At 36.6% G+C, this 21537-nt stretch overlaps 1 protein-coding gene across 1 annotated transcript in view; it reads left to right on the top strand.

Moving 5' to 3' along the window:
- Positions 1-15741, top strand: part of GDPD1 (glycerophosphodiester phosphodiesterase domain containing 1) — a 50769-nt gene extending 35028 nt beyond the window's left edge. Inside the window, exons 5-10 of the mRNA XM_030296681.2 lie at positions 643-761; positions 1261-1350; positions 6570-6703; positions 12679-12738; positions 13939-13990; positions 14411-15741. Coding sequence (XP_030152541.1) covers positions 643-761; positions 1261-1350; positions 6570-6703; positions 12679-12738; positions 13939-13990; positions 14411-14533 — 578 coding nt within the window. The 3' untranslated portion in view covers positions 14534-15741. The remainder of the gene's footprint in view (positions 1-642; positions 762-1260; positions 1351-6569; positions 6704-12678; positions 12739-13938; positions 13991-14410) is intronic.
- Positions 15742-21537: the final 5796 nt, after the last annotated feature.

Here is a 21537-nt window from a genome sequence, read left to right as displayed (position 1 = left end):
ATGAACATGCAACATTTATTTTTTTACTTATGTAAAAGATCAGATTAAGGTCTGTAGGTACGCTATTTTTTTTTTTCAACGTTTATTTATTTTTGGGACAGAGAGAGACAGAGCATGAACGGGGGAGGGGCAGAGAGAGAGGGAGACACAGAATCGGAAACAGGCTCCAGGCTCCGGGCCATCAGCCCAGAGCCTGATGCGGGGCTCGAACTCCCGGACCGCGAGATCGTGACCTGGCTGAAGTCGGACGCTTAACCGACTGCGCCACCCAGGCGCCCCTGTAGGTACGCTATTATAACTCTTATTAAATTACGCATAGAAGGGGCACCTGGCTGGTTCAGTCAGTAGAGCATGTGACTCTTGATCTTGGGGTTGTGAGTTCAAGCCCCATGTTGGGTGTAGAGATTACTTAAAAATAAAACCTTTAAAAAATTATGCATAGGATAAAAATGGTCACAATGCTTATATCTAAATTGTTGGATTTTAGATTATTTTTCTTTTCTTCATACTTTTAATCATTTTGTAAATGCCTTATTATGAATACATACTATTGTGAAAACAATACTTTATCTTTTTTTTCCTAATCATCAAAAAAGTGAAAGTTATCTTTTAAAAATACTTTTAAAAATCTTGCTTTCTCAGCATGCCAATGTGAAGGAAAAGATAACCGAATCCCATTACTGAAGGAAGTTTTTGAGGCCTTTCCTAATACTCCCATTAACATCGATATCAAAGTCAACAACAATGTGCTGATTAAGAAGGTACTTAAGGCATTGCCTCTTCTGACTGTATTGTATTTCACAAACTAAATGAGGCTAGAGTAAGTGACTTCATAGATTGCTACTGTTTAAGGAAATGTGATACTCTAGGGATCAGTATTGTTTTAAATAATGCCCTGGTAGAAGAGATCACTTTACTGTAGGAAAGCCTATTTTCAGAGTGAGTTGTCTTGTCTCAGTCATGCATAAAAGTGAGCTCCTGTGAACCAATTGTTCTGGCAATTAACTTCTTCAGATTTAACTTGCTTTGTTGGTAGTTTATATCAAATGACTAAATAGTGGTACTCTCTTAGATAAATCATATAATGGTAAAATGTAAGTAATTGCTTATATTTTATAAAATAATCTGGATTCATATATTCGTCCAAAAGTTTATATGACTCACTAGCAGAAAGTCAGTTGTAACCCATTTGTAAAGTGAAATAATGTAAATGGATTTACAAATAGGCACATGCATCAACTTTTGAATTTTCACATGTAGGTTTCAGAGTTGGTGAAGCAGTACAGACGAGAACACATAACAGTGTGGGGCAATGCCAGTTATGAAATTGTAGAAAAGTGCTACAAAGAGGTAAGCTTCAAAAATGATACAGAAAGATCTTTCTTGCTGTTGTTGTATATCTATACATGGTCTTACAGTAATAATTTTTTAAATTACCTTATTTCAAAGCCTCATACAAAGACAGATGGTACTGGGTAGAGGCACCTAACCAGAAGTTTACTAATAGAGATAATGGATTTAATAGAAATAATGGACCTTACAGTTTAAGTTCTATGTACTTGGGCTGGCTCACAGAATTTATTTTCACATGCTAATATTAGTTGTTTGCCAACACTTTATTAATGTACATTATGAAACAAAATATGATTCCTATCTTTTAATGTCTGTTTTTTTGGTTTGGTTATTGAAATTTTCTGTGTAATTTTGAATTGAGGAAAGTATTTAGTCATTCAACTCTATAGCTCAAGCTTCTCTGTTCCCTGCCTCCCAAACAGAATTAATCAAATTAATCCAGGATCATAATTATCAGGTGGTATATAAAAGTAGGGCCATCCACCTACTGAGATCTTTCTGTTTAAAGAAAATATATCTATAAAAAGTTAATTTGATATATCTTGACATGGTTGCTAAGCCTCTATAAGCAAGTTTAGCTCTGTACTATAGCTTCTATAAGTATAGCTTATATAGTTATATACTATAGCAAGTATAACTAGGAGAATATGAAATTCAAAATGTTAAAAAACCTTAAGCATTGAAGACTCTCTTTCAAAATACAAGTGATAGTGCAGAAGAAATATTGTGACATAAGTAGCAATTTAAAATACAAAGTTTTCTTTGGGGAGGGCCCTCCTTCCTCACAAAAAAGGTAAAAACATAGATCCAGAATTGGCACCACTACAATTAAAAGTACAGTTGAAGGCCTCATTAAGGCAAGTAAGTTTTATTTATGTGCCACAGGTTCTCTGAGATCCCAAGGTAGCTTGTGTACAAAAGGAGAAAACAAAGTAGTCATTGGGACAAATGGCTTCAGATTCCTGAGAATTTAGGACTAATATTTTTCCATAGTTCATCATTGTCTAATGGTATTTTCACATGTCATTAAAAGTGACTGTATTATTGAAGTTTTACATTTTTATTTATTTATTTACTTACTTATTTGAGACAAAGAGCAAGTAGGGGAGGTGCTGTCAGTGCAGAGCCTGATGTGGGGCTTGATCCCATGAACTGCAAGATCATGAACTGAAACCAGGAGTCAGAGGCTTAACTGACTGAGCCACTCAAAATTTTTTTAAATAAAAAATAGGAGCGCCTGAATGGCTCAGTTGGTTAAGTCTCTGACTCTTGGTTTTGGCTCAGGTCATGATTTCACAGTTCATGAGATTAAGCTCTGACAGCACAGAACCTGTCTGGGATTCTCTCTTTCCCTGTCTCTCTGCGCCTTCCCTGCTCATGCGTGCTCTCTCTCTCTCTCAAAACAAATAAATAAAAATTTTTTTAAATTCTTAAAATAAAAAATAGTGATAACAGCAAATGCTGAAGAAGATTTGGAGAAGCTGGATCTCTCCTTCATTGTTAGTGGGAATGTAAAATACTACAACCACTCTCTTAATTAGTTGGATAGTGTACCCAAACTAAATATACACTTACCATATTAACCAGCAATCTCAGTCTTGGACGTTTATCTCAGAAAAGTGAAAACTTATGCACAAAAAACCTGTCTATGAATGTTTATAGCAGCTTTATTTATAATAGCAAAGTACTAGAAACCAACCAAAATGACCTTCAGTGGGTAGATGGCTAAACATGATGTAATACTATTCAGCCATAAAGGGAAAGGAACTACTGATACATGCAGCAACCTGGGCTGCCCTCATCCTTGATGTCATTTCACTTGGAAAAAATGAACCTCAAAAGGTTACATACTGGAATCACCTACATTGCACACCTGAAACTCACATATATAACACTGTATGTTAACTGTCTGGAATTTAAAATAAAAACCTAAAGAAACAAAAACCAAACCAAAACAAAAAGGTTGCATACTGTATGATTCCATTTATGTAACATTCTCAAAACTATACACACAGAGCAGATAAATGGCTGTCAGGGGACAGGGACTGGGGGCAAATACAGAGAGGTAACAGGAGGGAGTTCTCATTTGTGATGGAGCTGCTCTGGCTTTTGACTGTGGTGGTGGTTACACGAATCAGTACATTGTTAAAACTGCACTAAACCAAACACATGCACAAGTGAATGGAGATTTTAAAAAAGGTGAAAACTCCATAAGGTCTATGGTCTAAATGATATACAAGTATAGTGATATTATACTACAGTTATGTCAAATGCTACCATTTGAGGAAGCTGGGCTAAGGGCACATGAGACTCAACTTCCTGTGAATCTATTGTTTCGAAACAAAAAGTCCACTTTTGACCCAGAATTATAGAACTTTTCCTTTGATTCACCAATTTTTTTTAGAAGCCTCTGGCTTTCTGTCATTTTAGAATTTAAAAACTCCAAACTTCCAGCAGTCATTTTCAGACATCATAGTAAACATGTCTCAAAATATTTGTCATTCATATCATGAACATACCATATAATTAAGTCATACATCTTTTACAATTCTTTTTTTTTAATTAATGTTTATTTATTTTTGAGAAAGAGAGAGAGAGAGAGTGTGAGCGGGGGAGGGGCAAAGAGAGAGGGAGACACAGAATCCAAAGCAGGCTCCAGCTCTGAGCTGTCAGCCCAGAGCCCAATGTGGGGCTCGAACTCACAAGCCATGAGACCATGACCTGAGCCCAAGTCGGAAGCTTGACCGACTAAGCTACCCAGGCACCCCTCTTTTACAATTCTTAAAATACGGTTTATAAGAATTTTACATTAGTCCTTTAATTCCCAAATGCTAGCAACTAAAAATATAAAAATAAAAAAAAAAGAGCGGCACACCGTGGTAAGAGGAAAACATGTAGAGCTTATTTCCACTTAATGGCTTTTAATTCATTCTAACTTAATGCAGTGGTTCTTTTGTTTGTTTGTTTGTTTTGTTTTGTTTTGTTTTTTGAGAGAGAGAGGGAGTGCGTGGGGAGGGGAGAGGGGTAGAGAGAGAGAGAGAGAATTATTTTTTCTTTTTTGAGAGAGAAAGGGCACAAGTGAACGAGGGTGTTGAGAGAGAGGGAGAAAGAGAATCCCACGAGGGGCAGAGAGAGAGAGAGAAAGTGGAACTTACCCAAGGCGGGGCTCTTGTTTACCCAATGCAGGGCACCAGTTCACCCAAGTGTACTCGAACTCATGAACTGTGAGGTCATGACCTGAGCTGAAGTCAGATGCTTACCCAACTGAGCCATCCAGGTGCCCCACTTAATGCAGTGGTTCTTAAAGTTGGCTGGATGTTGGAATCCTAAATCCTAAATAAAGATACTAATGCTTAGGTCCCATTCCCTAAATTCTATTTATTTTGTTCAAATATACTCGACATAATATTATATTAGTTTCAGGCGTACAACACAGTGACTGGACAAATCAGTACTTTATGCTGTGCTCACCACAAGTATAGCTACCATCTGTCAACCATATTACAATCTGTCAACACTATTACAATACCAGACTCCACTCCCTATGCTGTACCTTTTATCCCCATGAGCTGTTCATTCCATAGCTGGAAGCCTGTATCTCTTACTTCTCTTCACACATTTCTCCCACTCTCCTCCCCTCTGGCAACCACCAGTTTGTTGTCTGTATTTATGGGTCTGTTTCTGCTTTTTGTTTGTTTATTCATTTTGTTTTTTAGATTCCACATGTAAGGGAAATCATACGGTATTTGTCTTTCTCTGTCTAACTTATTTCACTTCGTGTAATACCCTCTCAGTCCATCCATGTTGTCGCAAATGGCAAGATCTCCAGATATTCTAATTTAGAAGATACAGAGTGGCACCAGCTGTTATGTCAGTGGTGTGCCAGCATACCAAACCCCACCCTCTCCCACCACCAGCAGCCTTGCATGGCTCCCAGAAATACCAATTATTTTTTTAGTTCTCTGGGTCCAAAGTTGTGTAAGTTTTGAGGGTCAGCTCCTAGCCCTATTTTTCCCATAAGCTCTGTTATTTTCAGTGCATGAATTTGCAGAAATCAAGTTTTTCAGGGACTTGTACATTGTGTTACAGCTGAAACACCTGTATATAAATAAGCCTAAAATATTACAGAGAGACATATGAACAGAGAGAGAAGAATTGCTCAAACTTATTTATTCTCTTTTATTCTTTTTTTTTTTAAATAAAGAAGTGAGTAATTTAAAGCTAATATGTAAAATAAATTACTTGTGGGGCACTTGGGTGGGTCAGTAGGTTAAGTATCTAACTTGATCTCAGCTCAGGTCTTGATCTCAGGGTCGTGAGTTCAAGTACCGCATTGAGCTCTGTGCTGGTGTATAGCCTGCTAAAAAATAAAATAAAATAATAAAATAAATTACTTTTTTGCATAACTTTTTCAGTATATTATTTTTGTATAGAAAAAATCAACTCTACCATAATTTCTATGTTTTAAAGACAGATATAGGAGGGGCTAGGGAGAGGTGGATACGGGGAATTGTATACTAGGCATAGAGTTTCAGTTTTGCAAGATAAAAAGAGTGCATATCTATATGAAGCTTACATTCTAAGAGTTTTGAGATCTTGAACATATTTTCCAGTAGAAACCTAAAATGATGGCTTGATTCTTGGACTAGCTTACAAAATCTTATCTATATTTGATCCATAATGTAACTGAAAGATGACATATTTGCAACAGTGCTAATATATTTTATCTATAGATATTCATATCAATGTCATATCTTACTTAAATAATGTATAACTATATCTATAGATAAGAATACATATATATCTATATATAGATATATATGAATATATGTTGATCTTCAGTTACATATTTTTTAACTGGAAGTAAGGTTACTGAATGTTTCATATTTTCATTTCTTTATCTTGTTCTGTTAGATTCAGTGTGTTTAATCTCTAATAATAAGTACTGTCACCAACAGACAGAAGTGGTGTTGCAAACGCAGACATTAGGGAATAGAGAAACTTTAATATCATCAGTTGATGGTATAGGGCTCCAAGATAGATCTAACCCATTTGTCAAGGACTAACTATTTTTAAATGTGGTGTGTTTAGAGATGGATATTGATAACTCAGGGAGTACTTTTAACAAGTGTCCAGATACAGTCTTGGAAATTTTGAGGATGTGAAATAATCTTTATTGAGCAGTTGTAAAGTAACATATTGTTTGTGTCTTTTAGAATTCAGATATTCCTATACTCTTCAGTCTACAACGTGTTCTGCTCATTCTTGGCCTGTTCTTCACTGGTCTCTTGCCCTTTGTGCCCATTCGAGAACAGTTTTTTGAAATCCCAATGCCTTCTATCATATTGAAGTAAGTGGTTACTCTGTTTGCATCAATTATCATTATAGGGGGACTAAGATCAAGGCTCATTAATATCAATATCAGTGAAATAAAAGATTGCTGTAGGGGCACCTGGCTGGCTCAGTTGGCAGAACGGGTGACTCTTTTTTGTTTTTTAATGTTTTATTTATTTTTGAGAGAGAGAGAGAGCTAGAGTGAGCATGAGTGGGGGAGGGGCAGAGAGAGAAGGGGAGAGAGGATCTGAAGCACGCTCTGCGCTGATAGTAATGAGCCGAATTCGGGGCTCGAACTCACAAACCACAAGATCACGACCTGAGATCACAGTCTCAACCAACTGAGCCACCCAGGTGCCCTAAGCATGTGACTCTTAATATTGGTATTGTAAGTTTGAGTTCCACATTGGGTATGGAGATTACTTTAAAAAATAAAATCTCAAAAAAAAAAAAGAATAGATTGCTGTAGTTATTTACATGTTTGATAAACTGGCCTATATTAATAATGCCTTTTGAAATAATTAAGACATATTTTTCTAAAATGAGCAATTTAGGATTATAAATATTTAATCTGGACCCTTTTCAGGTATCAATAACTTTATGGGCCTGTGTACCCAGAAGTCAGATACAAAGAATTGAGCTTAATTGTTGAAGCTTTTACGTTAACCTATAATAGCAATTGCCCTCCAACTTCCCTAATGTATTTATACTTCATCACAATAGGAAGTGGAAATTCCATTAAACTCCAAATTCACCATTAGTATTAATACACTGAGGAAGAAAAACAACTACTACCACCATAACAACAACCAAAAAAACCTCTGGGAAATAGGAGAAAGAAAAGGATAGTGTTTGTTTATAATAGATACTTCTATATTTACATAATCTTTCTCCTGGGTACAAAGCCTTGCTTTTCACGCACTCATTTACTGTAAAGATAAAAATACGTAAAACACTTAGCACCTCCTGGCAGATAATAAGCACTTAATAAATGATAGCTTTTATTGTTCCATTATCTTTATCATCAGTATCAGAGAAAGACAGCTTCATCTCATAATCCTGCACCAATAGAATGTGATTTCTAGCTGTAAATTTCTAATAATCAGAGTCATGACAAAGGAATTTGGAACTCCTGGGGAGATCATTTAAATGTGATGTCACCTGGGATACCTGGCTGGCTCAGTCAGTAGAGCATGCAACTCTTGATCTCAGGGTTGTGAGTTTGAGCCCCACATTTGGCCTAGAGATTACTTGAAAAAAAAAAATTAAATGTGATCTCACCTGCATGGAAACTTTTTTCATCCCCAAACAGAACTTTAAAAAGTCAAACTGAACATTAGTGCAGCAGTGATTGGGAAATACTGGTAAGAAAAACAGTTTGGTTGGTACCTTTGTATTTAGCATCTATGTTTCATGCTTGTTTTCCAATTTGAGTTTCTTTGTGATGAGCATGTTTATTTTATCTGTTCCCAGTTATATTTTTGGGCAGTCTTTGTAGCTATTTATCGGACAAAACAGAAACCACTTCTTGCCTACAAAGAAACCATTTTAATTTGCTGGATTAAAATGATTCCTAACCATTTATTCCTAAAGTACTTAGGTTTTCCTCTGGCCTGGCATGAACTATTGTGCTCTCTAAATTATGTGCACATGCTCCTTTTAGAAGTAGGTATTACTGAAATACAGACATATGAACAAACTCATAGAATTAATCTTTTCTCTAAAAACTAATTGTGGGTTAAGACAAAGTAGAATATTGTGTGTGTGTGTGTGTGTTTTAATTTTTCTTTGATGGATGACAGTGGGTGCTTTCTAAGACAACATAATAATTTGTTTAATGAGCTGATTAATGTTTGAGATACTAAAAAACAGAGATTCCTAAAACTGCAACAAGTTCTTCCCACCTAGGCTAGAGTTAAAGAAAAGAGGATTTTATTTGGAGAGCTTCTAATAAAAACTGAATTCAAAGAGAAAGAAAAAAGTGAATTTAAGTGTGGAGACTCAAACATTCTAACAGTATAGTCAGGAGGAGTTAAAAAGGAAACAAGAAGTGAAGATCTGGGGAGAATGAAAATCACTGTGTGCTGTTAAACTTAGAAGCTGGGAAGTCTTCATAGTAGAGAGAGGCTAACCAGAGATTTGCTATGGGCACAATGCCAAATTAATGATACAGGTAGTTGTGCTGCTCTAGGCATTGAGGAAATTGAAGAAGGAACTCAGTGTAGGTCTAAAGGTCAAGTACGCTTTTTCAGTAGAAAAGATAATTGAAAAAAACAGGGCCTACATTCAATATTCTCAAATCAAACAACGTGATACATCACATTAATAAAAGAAAGGATAAGAATCATATGATCATTTCAATAGATGGAAAAAGCATTTAACAAAGTACAACATCCATTCTTAATAAAAACCCTCAACAAAGTAGGTTTAGAGGGAACATACCTCAACATAATAAAGGCCATATATGAAAAACCCACAGCTAATATCATCCTAAATGAGGAAAAACTGAGAGCTTTTCCTTTATGGTCAGGAATAACACAGGCATGTGAACTTTTGCCACTTTTATTCAACATAGTACTGGAAGGAATCGGACAACAAAAGGAAATAAAACTGGTAAGGAAGAAGTAAAACTTTCACTATTTGCAGATCACATGATACTCTATATAGAAAACCTGAAAGACTCCACCAAAAAATTGCTAGAATTGATAAATGAATTCAGCAAAGTCACAGGATACAAAATCAATGTACAGAAATCTGTTGCATTTCTATACACCAATAATGAAGCAACAGAAAGAGAAGTTAAGGAATCAATCCCATTTATAATTGCCCCAAAACCAGTTAGGTACCTAGAAATAAATCTAACCAAAGAGGTGAAAGACCTGTATTCTGAAAACTATAAACACTGGTGAAAGAAATTGAAGAGGACACAAACAAATGGAAAGACATCCTAGGCTCAAGGATTGGAAGAACAAATATTGTTAAAATGCTTATACTATCCAAAGCGATCAATACATTTAATGTAATCCCTATCAAAATACCAACAGCATTTTTCATAGAGCTAAAACAAACAAACCTGAAATTTCTGTGGAACCACAAAAGACCCTCAATAGTCAAAGCAACCTTGAAAAAGAAAAAGCTGGAGGCATCACAATTCTGGACTTCAAGTTATATTACAAAGCTATAGTAATCAAAACAGTATGGTACTGGCACAGAAATAGACACATGAATCAATGGAACAGAATAAAAAATCCAGAAATGAGCCTACATGTATATGGTCAATTAATGGTTGACAAAGCAGGAAAGAATATCCAAAGGGAAAAAAGATGTCTCTTCAACAAATGGTGCTGGGAAAACTGGATAGCAACATGCAAAAGAATGAAACTGGACCACTTTCTTACACCATACACAAAAAATAAATTCAAAAGGGTTTTTACACCTAAATGTGAAACCTGAAACCATAAAAATTCCAGAAGAGAACACAGGCAGTAACTTCTTTGACATTGGCCATAACAATTTCTTTCTAGATATGTCTCCTGAGGCAAGGGAAACAAAAACAAAAATAAACTATTGAGACTTCATCAAAATAAAAGTTTTTGCACTGCGAAGGAAGCAATTAGCAAAACTAAAAGGCAGTCTACAGAATGGGAGGACATATTTGCAAATGACCTATCTGATAAAGGGTTAGTATCCAAAATCTATAAAGAACTTATAAAATGCAGCACCCCCAAAATGAATAATCCAATTAAAAAATAGGCAGAAGACATAAATAGAAATTTTTCATAGGAGACATACAGACAGCCAACAGACACATGAAACAGATGCTCGATGGGAATGCAAGCTGGTGCAGCCACTCTGGAAAACAGCATGGAGTTTCCTCAAAAAACTAAAAATAGAACTATCCTACGACCCAGCAATTGCATGACTAGACATTTATCCAAGGGATACAGGTATGCTGTTTTGAAGGGACACATGCACCCCCATCCATGTTTACAGCAGCTCTATCAACAGTAGCCAAAGTATGGAAAGAGCCCAAGTGTCCATCGATGGATGAACGAATAAAGAAGATGTGGTGTATATATATATATATATATATATACACACAATGGAGTATTACTTGGCAATCAAAAAGAATGAAATCTTGCCATTTGCAACTACGGGGATGGAACTGGAGGGTATTATGCTAAGTGAAATTAGTCAGTCAGAGAAAGACAAAAATCATATGACTTCACTCATATGAGGACTTTAAGAGACAAAACAGATAAACATAAGTGAAGGGAAACAAAAATAATATAAAAAAGAGGGGGACAAAACAGAAGAGACTCATAAATATGGAGAACAAACTAAGGGTTACTGGAGGGGTTGTGGGAGGGCAGATGGCTAAATGGGTAAGGGGCACTAAGGAATCTATTCCTGAAATCATTGTTGCACTATATGCCTAACTACTTTGGATGTAAATTTTAAAAAATAAAAAATTAAATTAAAAAAAAAAGATGCTCGTCATCAATTATCATCAAGGAAATGAAAATCAAAACTACAATGAGATATCACCTGACACCCTTCAGAATGGCTAAAATAAAATCTCAGGGAACAACAGGTGTTGGTGAGGATGTGGAGAAAGGAGCTAACCTTCATGCACTATTGGTGGGAATGCAAACTGGTGAAGCCACTGTGGTAAACATTATGGAGATTCCTCAAAAAATTAAAAATAGAACTACCCTGTGATCCAGCAATTATACTACTAGGTATTTATCCAGCGAATACAAAAATACTAATTCAAAGGCATACACGCACCCTGACATTGATAGCAGCGTTATCCACAATAGCCAAATTATGGAAAACAGTCCAAATGTCCATATACTAATGAATGGATAAAGAAGGTGACATATTACTATTATGCTAAATGAAAAAAGTCCATCAGAGAAAGACAAATACCATATGATTTCACTCATATGTGGAATTTAAGAAATAAACAGGGCACCTGGGTGGCCCAGTTGGTTAAGCGACTGACTCTTGATTTCGGCTCAGGTTGTGATCTCATGGTTCGTAAGTTTGAGCCCTACATCTAGCTCTGTGCTGACAGTGGGGAATCTGCTTGGGTTTCTCTCTCTCCCTCACTCTCTGCCCCTACCCCACTCATGCCCTCTCTCTCTCTCTCTCTTTCAAAAATAAATAAATATTTAAACATTTGAGGGGGAAAAAAGAAACAAAACAAACAAAGGGAAAAAAAGAGAGACAAACCAAGAAACAGATTATTAACTATAGAGAACAAATTGATGGTTACCAGAAGGGAGGATGGTAGGGAGGGATGGGTTAAATAGGTGGTGGGGATTAAAGAGCACTTGTTGTGATGAGCACTGGGTGATATGTGGAGTTGTTGAATCACTATATTGTACACCTGAAAACTAATATTACACTGTATGTTAACTAACTGGAAACTAAATGAAAACTAAAAAAAAAAAAAAGAATAAGAAGAAGAAGAACAGGGCCCAGGTCTTCAAATATTGAAAGGGGAAGAAAAAACATGCTTTCAGGGTCTTTTTAGTCTCATTTTTACCCCATATGTCTTTTAATTTGTAGTAAAGTTTGGTTGTATGTTTACATCTACTATATACTATGTGTGCTTGCTTTGACAGTACATATACTAAATCTACCATGTACTCAGTTATAGCAAAGTGAGAGAAAGACGCTCCACCAAAAAAGAGAAGACACATGAGCTCTAGGCACGCAGGGTCTGGAAAGATAACTTTTATTATTAGTATTATTTTACCTTTCAGTAGTGGTAGCAAAAAAAATAGCTTGAAATCAATAGAAACAGAGACCCAAATGGGCTTTATTTTAATTTACTTTTGGTTTGTTGTGGTTTTTTAATAAAATTTTTTTGAGCACATACTAAGTTCAAGGCACTGTGTTTGTTTTTGGACTCATTTTATTTTATCACACTGATACCTTCCTGTGTTTCTAATGTATGTTTCAAATTTTATTTTGCTTCAGGCTAAAAGAACCACACACTATGTCCAGAAGTCAAAAGTTTCTCATCTGGCTTTCTGATATGTAAGAATTTTAGTTTCTTGATATACAAGTTATTGCTTTAGCTATATGTATTACGTCCTATGTTTATAATTTAGAGCAAGCTTTCTGCATATGATTTGTAACAAGGACATATTGAGCACCTACTCCATAGGTGGATGTATATGAATCATTTAGAACTACTTTAACTACCAGCCGCAAAACTGTAAGAGGAATCTTGAGAGACAGTTTCAGCCAGCTTCAAGAGAAAACTGAGTGCCCTCCTACCCAAAGGTAAATGATTAGCTTAGGGTGATCTAGCTAGTTAGTATATAGAGCTGGTATATATAACCACTCTCTTCCACCTATTTGCTGTTTTCAGTAACCTGCAGTCAAAGAAAGATGTGGTGAAAGAAGTGTATAGCAATACAGTATAGGTAAAAGTATACATTGACTACTGGCACATTTCTCCAGAAAAATCTGCACCAACGTTTAATAGCAGAAAGGAAGCCCCACCTGTAGGGTGGGCATCTACTTCAAAAAAGATACTTTAATTTCTAAGACATGTTGAGTGTAATTTTAGATAAATACCACAATGTTGCTGTTATGTTTGGTTTCTGTTATTTAATCATTCTAATAGACATAAACAGAGTAGAAATAATATGTATAACTTTCCCATATAGTTCATTCCCATCATGCTCAAGTGATTTGTATTCTAAAAGTTCACTTTTAAGTCAATTATTTCAAACTCTAAAAAATGATATATATACAGTATATATAGTGTAAATAAGGAACATTAGGTTTCTAAGATTGCACATGAAAGACCAATCCATTATGTAAATAAATAATGATATTATAGAACTTGGCCCAAATTCACTACCTTGTTTTAACTTGGAAAGTTGGAAACAGACTTCCAAGCTCTTTCTGACTCTCATTATGGTGTCAACAGGGAAAGTGAAGTAGCCTCTTCTCTCCTAAGCGGCTTCAATAAGAATGGGTCTCCTGAGGATCTAGTTACAGAAGGAATAGAAAGGAGGTTCTGGTTGTCCACCAGCAAGCAGCCAACAGTGAAAGGAGATCCAGCAGTTAGGACATGAATATATCCACAGTAGTTATTACTTGAGGCCATTGCTTTAAATCAGAATTATAAATTCTAAATGTTAGGCTAATTTAGTTCTAAAGACTAATTATGGTCTTTCATTAGAACTAAGAAATAACTAAATTTGTTCTGCTTTTCTTTTCTAGCTTACTAATGAGAAAAGCCTTGTTTGACCACCTCACTGCCAGAGGCATTCAGGTAAGTTTCTGGAATGATGCATTTTGGAAACAATATGTCTCATCAGTGTAACACAAGTGTAAAGGACAGGAACTTTTAACTGACTTAATTTGGGCCCAGCTCTGCTGCTGCTGCTGCTGCTTTACTGGTTCACATATGAAAACCTTAAGCTCTGCCTTATGTTTAACAAGAAAGCATTGGCATTTTAATAACTGGAGTCCACTTATGTATATAGGTGAGATTAGCTGAAGCTAAAGGGTGGGACAGTATATATTTAATGAGTAAAGTAAAATTTTTTTAAAGGGTTCAGTAACTTTTTAAAATTACAGGTTAAATAGGTTGTTTCTAGGTCTGCTGAGATTGTAGTGTATAAATGCTATTATAAAAATAATTTTCTATTTTAACATTTCTTCTCATACTTCTCACGCTTCTAATTTTCAGGTGTATATTTGGGTATTAAATGAAGAACAAGAATACAAACGAGCTTTTGATTTGGGAGCAACTGGGGTGATGACAGACTATCCAACAAAACTTAAGGATTTTTTACATAATTTTTCAGCATAGAAAAGGAGGTATTCAGAAGCATTCAAAGAAAACCTGAAGAGACCTAAGGGAAAAAAACAAAAAACAAAAAACAAGTTTGCCATCATTTCCCTAAGCCATTTCCAGAATGGTAAAGGTTTAATCAGTTAAGTTTTTATTACCTCATTTTTAAGCTTGTCTGAGAATGTAGAAACTATATATTGTATATTTATTTTAAACAATATTACATATTTTACATTTGTAAATAGTTTGTTTAGAAAGATAACTCGTTATGAGTTGGAAGTAGAAGATTATTGATCAAGAGTTCTGTATATGATGCATTGTTCTACTATTATAAGTAATTCCAAAATCAAAGACTTTTGGATAAATTTGACATTAGCCTTCACTGGAATAAGATCAATTAATTAGTAAAGCAAAATTACTGAAGGCCACTACAGCTATTCTGAGTTGTCTCATTATTTCCAGGTACATCTTGAATAAAGAGGAAAGAAAATACAGTGGGAGGAGAGCTTAGAAATCAGTGATATAGTTATTTGACAAGCTGTCCATTGTTAACAGAAGGCACACTCAAAGAACTGAAATTTTATTACTTGATCAGAAGTAAAAACTGTAGACAATTAAATTTCTTGGCTGCTGTTGTTAATGGAATCTTGGAATCTTCTTCAGTGTAGCAGCGCTACCATGTCCTTTCTTTTTGGTAACCATTAAAATGGGAATTATTAAATGTAAATTAGGACAAGATCCAAATAGTCATATATTTATGTTTCCTCTAAAGAAGTGTAAATTTTCCATTTTTGGCAATGACTAACTGTTTGATCCTACATCTAGATTTTAAATAACATCTTGAATCTTAATAAACCTATAAAACTGATGAAAGTACACATCACTGATTTAATACTTATGGTATAAACCACCTGTTCCTGACCTTTAAGGATTTAGTCTTCTGAATATTAAGTGGAAACAATTTCTCAAAGCATTAGGCATCACTTTCTCAGCTTTTCTGATATGACTTCATGTAAATCTGTTTCTAATCTTTTTGACTAATTTTCATGACCTCTTTGGGAGGTAAATATAATCTGGAATAATAAGGGCCTTTTACCTAGATTACATCTCTCATTTGGAGTTGTCAGCAGCTATGAAGGATGATTATACTCCCATCAGTCTCTGGATGACATAAATAACATTTTGCTTTTTTGTTTAAACTGGAATAAAATTTTACAAGAACAAAATAAGGGTTCTTCATTGCTTTTTTGCAGTTGTAATTCTAAATATGCTTTATAGATTTTATAGGTTCTGGGGGGCAGAATTTAATGAAGTGATAAATTGATAATATGAGTAAACACACCTGATATTTCTCTCTAGAATAAGGAAAACAAAAGAAAATACGGAAACACTCTATGGTAAAAAGTTGCTTCTTGGCATTTGAACAATAACTTGGTCAGGTAATCCAATAAATCAGTCATTTTTACTTGTGCTTACTATAATTTATGGTTATGGTTGCTAGGGATCATTTTGATTGTTTAGATATGATTCTTTTTGTTATTTTTTCATTCTGAATTTTGCTTTGTTATGATTCCGAGCAGCTCATATTATAGGGCGAGCATATATTTTGTGTCAACCAGTAGAAGATAAAGTACCCAATACAGTAAAGATGTTTAGAAAGTTATGTTTTAAAAGTTTGCTAATTTGGGGGTACCTGGTTGGCTTAGTTGGTAAAGCATGTGACTCTTGATCTCAGGGTTGTGAGTTCAAGCCCCATGTTGGGGGTAGAGTTTACTTTAAAAAAAAAAAGTTTGCTAATTTTATAGTCAAGGTGACCTTAATTCACTTAATATATATAGTCTCTATAATAAGAGAGTTTGTATTCATTATAACATCTCAATACTGCTTTTCTGATTGGAGCATCACATTTTATTTATTTATTTATCTACCTACCTATTTATTTATATTTATTTAATTCTTTTTTTAATGTTTATTTTATTCATTATTTATTTATTTTTAAATATTTATTTATTTATTTATTTATTTATTTAATTGTTTATTTCTGACAGAGAGAGAGACAGAGAGACAGAGCATGAGCCGGGGAGGGGCAGAGAGAGAGGGAGACACAAAATCCGAAGCAGTCTCCAGGCTCTGAGCTGTCAGCACAGAGCCTGACGCGGGGCTCGGACTCACAGACCGCGATCATGACCTGAGCTGAAGTCAGACGTTCAACTGACTGAGCCACCCAGGCACCCCACATGTTTATTTTATTTTTGAGAGAGACAGAGTGTGAGTGAGGCAGGGGCAGAGAGAGAGGGAGACGCAGAATCTGAAGTAGGCTCCAGGCTCTAAGCTGACAGCACAGAGCCCAACATGGGGCTCCAACTCACAAACCGTGAGATCATGACCTGAGCTGAAATTGGACACTTAACCAACTGAGCCTCCCAGGTGCCCCTATTTTTTTTTCATGTTTATTTATTTTTGAGAGAGAGAGAGTATGAATGGGAGAGGGGCAGAGAGAGAGGGAGAAAGAATCCCAAGCAGGCTCTGGCTGTGTCAGCATGGGGCCCGATGCGGGCTTGAACCCACAAACCTATGCCAAAATCAAGAGCCAGGCACTTAACCAACTAAGCCACCCAGGCACCCCTACCTGTTTATTTATTTAAAATAATCTCTGTGCCCATTGTGGGACTCCAACTCCAAGACTCCAAGATCAAGAGTCACATGCTCTACCAACTGGAGCCAGCCAGGCACCCCTGGAGCATCACATTTTAAACAAGCTTAAATACCCTTTCATTTTGAGGTAGATATTGCTAGGCATAGTGAACAGCATAGTGGGGAAGGTAGAGAAGTGGTCACAAGATGTGATTAGACCCTTCTACTGGGATAAGGCTGGCACTAGATGTGACAGGCTCACCTATAGGTCGAGTCCAGTATGCCATTAGTAGCCCAAGTATGTGGCAATGGGCAAGAGTTGGCAGGCATTTTAGTAAGTAGTTGGCATGAGGGAATTTTAATATGAAGTAGTATGAGGGGCGCCTGGGTGGCTCAGTTGGTTGGACATCTGACTTCGACTTAGGTCATGATCTCACAGTCCATGAGTTCAAGCCCCACATTGGGCTCTGTGCTGACAGCTCGGAGCGTGGAGCCTGCTTCGGATTCTGTGTGTGTCTCTCTCTCTTTCTGTCCCTCCCCTGCTCTCTCTCTCTCTCTCTCAAAAATAAATAAAACATTAAAAAAAAGTTGGCAGGCATTTTAGTAAGTAATTGGCATGAGGGAGTTTTAATATGAAGTAGTGTGAGGGGTGCCTGGATGGCTTAGTCGGTTAAACATCGGGCTTTGGTTCAGGTCACGATCTCATGGTTCATGAGTTTGAACCCTGAATTGTGCTCTGCATTGGCAGTGTGGAGCCTGCTTGGGATTCTCTCCCTCTCTCCCACTCTCTCTCTGTCTCTCCCCCACTGCTCTCTTTCAAAATAGATGAATAAACTTTAAAAATTTTTTCTTAAAAATTGAAGTAGTGAGAGCTTCCCTGTAGGACTTAAGTATGGGGCATGTTACCAAGGCAAAACAGAACACAAGGTACCAGAACTAGGACCCAAGTCTTGGAAAGAAGCTCATGTAATAGAACTGAAGAACAGTTGTACATATGGGAAACCATTAACATGGAATGATTCATAACTTGAATGATTCTGCTTAGAGGTGTGCAACATAGTAGGGATGGACAGGTACATTTAAAAAACACACAAGGGGGCTCTTGAGTGGCTCAGTTGGTTAGGCAGTTGACTTCAGCTCAGGTCATGATCTCACAGTTTGTGAGTTCAAGCCCTGCATTGGGCTCTCTGCTGTCAGTGCAGAGCCTGCTTCAGATCCTCTGTCCCCCTCTCTCTTTTCCTCTTTTCCCCTCAAAAATAAATATTAAAAAAATGGCAGAGCCTGCTTCAGATTCTGTGTCCCCCTTTTTCTCTGCCCCTTCCCCCTGTCTCTCAAAAATAAAAATAAAAAATACACAAGGAACTGCCATAGATAAGAGTTCCAAATAAAGGAAAATCACGAATGCCATCTTGAAGAGTTTGTTCTGAATAAAAGTCTTATCTCTTAAGTAGATGGCTGAACTCAAGACCTTAAAAGTAAGAACCAAAACTGCTAGGCAGTAATATGACATAATAATTTCTGTACCAAAAGGAAAATGGAAATAGACCAGGCACCAAAGCAACATCAGAACTAAAGCAGTCAGATCCAGGAATCAAAGAGATCAGAATGGTGAGAGCATACAATTCATAAAGCCACTGGTGATACTTAGCTTTTCTAACTCCTATGCAGCAGACACACTATTTGGAAAGTGGGAACATCCTATTATATGAAGGAAAGGTATAAGCCTAAGCTAGAGAAAATCCTGAAACCAGGTCAGAAGGCTAACCAGATCCAGTTGATACTAGATTGCACAAAAATTAGTAATTAATTTGGTCATAGTCTACAGAATGGGAGACTTCTTGCAGCAATCCAGGCCTGAGGCAATAAGCGTCCAAAAGAAAGTAATGACAATATAAGTAGGGAAACAATGAATCTATGTGTCTCTGAAGGGAAGAATTATTGAGCATTAGTGACTAGAGCTTAAAAGGAGAAGGGAAAGTCAGTACTAATTCCAAAGCTGCAAAAAAATGGGGAAGTTGAAGAGGGGAATCATTTGGGTGGTAAAATTGATGACTATGTTGTGCTCTTTAAATGACAGAAAGTTTGAAATGACAGAAAGACATTTGAGTGACTGTGCTTTAAGTACATTAGTCCTTGGAGCAAAGTCTAGTCCTGGAGGAATAGATTAGGAGTTTTGTATACTTCGTAGGTATGAAATTGCAAAACTAGTACTTTAGAGATGTTAGTTCCTTCTCAGTATTTATTTTATTTTATTTTATTTTATTTTATTTTATTTTATTTTATTCTTTAATGCTTATTTACTTATTTATTTAGAGAGAGAGGGCACATGAAGGGGAGAGAGAGAATCCCAAGCACAGAGCCTGACATGGGGCTCGATCCCATGAACCATGAGATCAGGATCTGAAATCAAGAGTCGGATACTTAGCTGACTGAGCCACCCAGGTGTCCCTCAATATATTTTTTAAAATATTTATTTTGAGAGAGAGCATGCATGTGTGAGCAGAGGAAGGGCAGAGAGAGAGGAAAGTGAGAATCCCAAGCAGGTCCGTGCTGTGAGCACAAGAGCCCAATGAGGAGCTTGATCCCATGAACCACAAGATCGTGACTTGAGCTGAAATCAAGAGTCCAAAGCATCACTGAGCCACCCAGGGACCCCTCCTGTTCGGTATTCTACTAGCAGTTTGAATAGGTTGCTATTCCACCGAATGCTTATGTTGTGAGTAGCTCTATATTGATCTTATTTGTCTAGTCATTTTAAAATTTAGAAATAGGGCTTCATCGTAAGATAACAAGATGGGACCTAGACAGCTTCTGCTGGGTGAATGGGGATGGTTATGCTAAGAGGAGGCTGAGGCAGGTATAGCTTTGTGTTACACATTCCCAATTTGACTAGAACTGCTCTACTTTTCTTTCTGTTTCACATATGAGTTCCATATAAGGTTTGATTTAAAATAGAAGTTTTCGGGGCGCCTCGGTGGCGCAGTCGGTTAAGCGTCCGACTTCAGCCAGGTCACGATCTCGCGGTCCACGAGTTCGAGCCCCGCGTCAGGCTCTGGGCTGATGGCTCAGAGCCTGGAGCCTGTTTTCGATTCTGTGTCTCCCTCTCTCTCTGCCCCTCCCCCGTTCATGCTCTGTCTTTCTCTGTCCCAAAAATAAATAAACGTTGAAAAAAAAATTAAAAAAATAAAAATAAAATAAAATAAGAGTTTTCTGGGGGAAAAATTGGCTTTTATAATCTTTGATCTAAGGTCTTTTTCCCTGTCAGGCTTGAATAGAACCTCTCTTTCCTTCCTCCTTTCCTTTCTCCTTCCCTCCCTTACTTCCTAGCCCACTTTAAGCCTTTTTCATTTAATCAGGTCCTTAAGCGTTAATGGTCAAAAACTTTTCAAGAAAAATCAGTGGGTGGGGGAAGAACATAAGACATAAACATGTAATCCACAAATATAAACAGGCAACAAAAATGTCTAACCTCCCTAGTAGTCAAAGACCTAACAATTAAAACATTGATTCGACAAAGCAGGTAAGAATATCCAATGGAAAAAAGACAGTCTCTTCAACAAATGGTGTTGGGAAAACTGGACAGCAACATGTAGAAGAATGAAGAATGACCACTTTCTTACACCATACACAAAAATAAATTCAAAATGGATTAAAGACCTAAACGTGAGACCTGAAACCATAAAAATCCTAGAGTACACAGGCAGCAACCTCTTTGACCTTGGCAACTTCTTACTGGTCACGTCACCAGAAGCAAGGGACAAAAGCAAAAATGAACGATTGGGACTTCATCAAGATAAAAGCTTTTGCACAGTGAAGGAAACAATCAACAAAACTAAAAGGCAGCCTACAGAATGGGAGATGTTCGCAAATGACATATCTGATAGAGTATCCAAAACCTGTAAAGAACTTATCAAACTCAATACCCCCAAAACAAATAATCTGGTTAAGAAATGGGCAGAAGACATGAATGGACATTTTTCCAAAGAAGACATCCAGATGGCTAACAGACACATGAAGAGATGCTCAATATCACTCATCATCGGGGAAATACAAATCAAAACCACAATGAGATACCACCTCACGCCTGTCAGAATGCCTAAAATTAACAACAGAAAACAATAGATGTTGGCAAGGATGTGGAGAAAGGAAACCTTCTTATATTCCTGGTGGGAATGCAAACTGGTACAGCCACTCTGGAAAACAGTATGGAGGTTCCTCAAAAAGTTAAAAATAGAACCATCCTATGATCTAGCAATTGCACTACTAGGTATTTACCCAAAGAATACAAAAATAGATTCAAAGGGGGTACAGTGCACTCTGATGTATATAGCAGCATTATCAACAATACCCAAACTATGGAAAGAGCCCAGATATCCATTAATTGATGA

This window comes from Lynx canadensis, chromosome E1 (assembly GCF_007474595.2).
Source record: "Lynx canadensis isolate LIC74 chromosome E1, mLynCan4.pri.v2, whole genome shotgun sequence".
Classification (NCBI taxonomy): domain Eukaryota; kingdom Metazoa; phylum Chordata; class Mammalia; order Carnivora; family Felidae; genus Lynx; species Lynx canadensis.
Note: the sequence above shows the minus strand (reverse complement) of the source record. Positions and strands in the feature narration are given on the sequence as shown.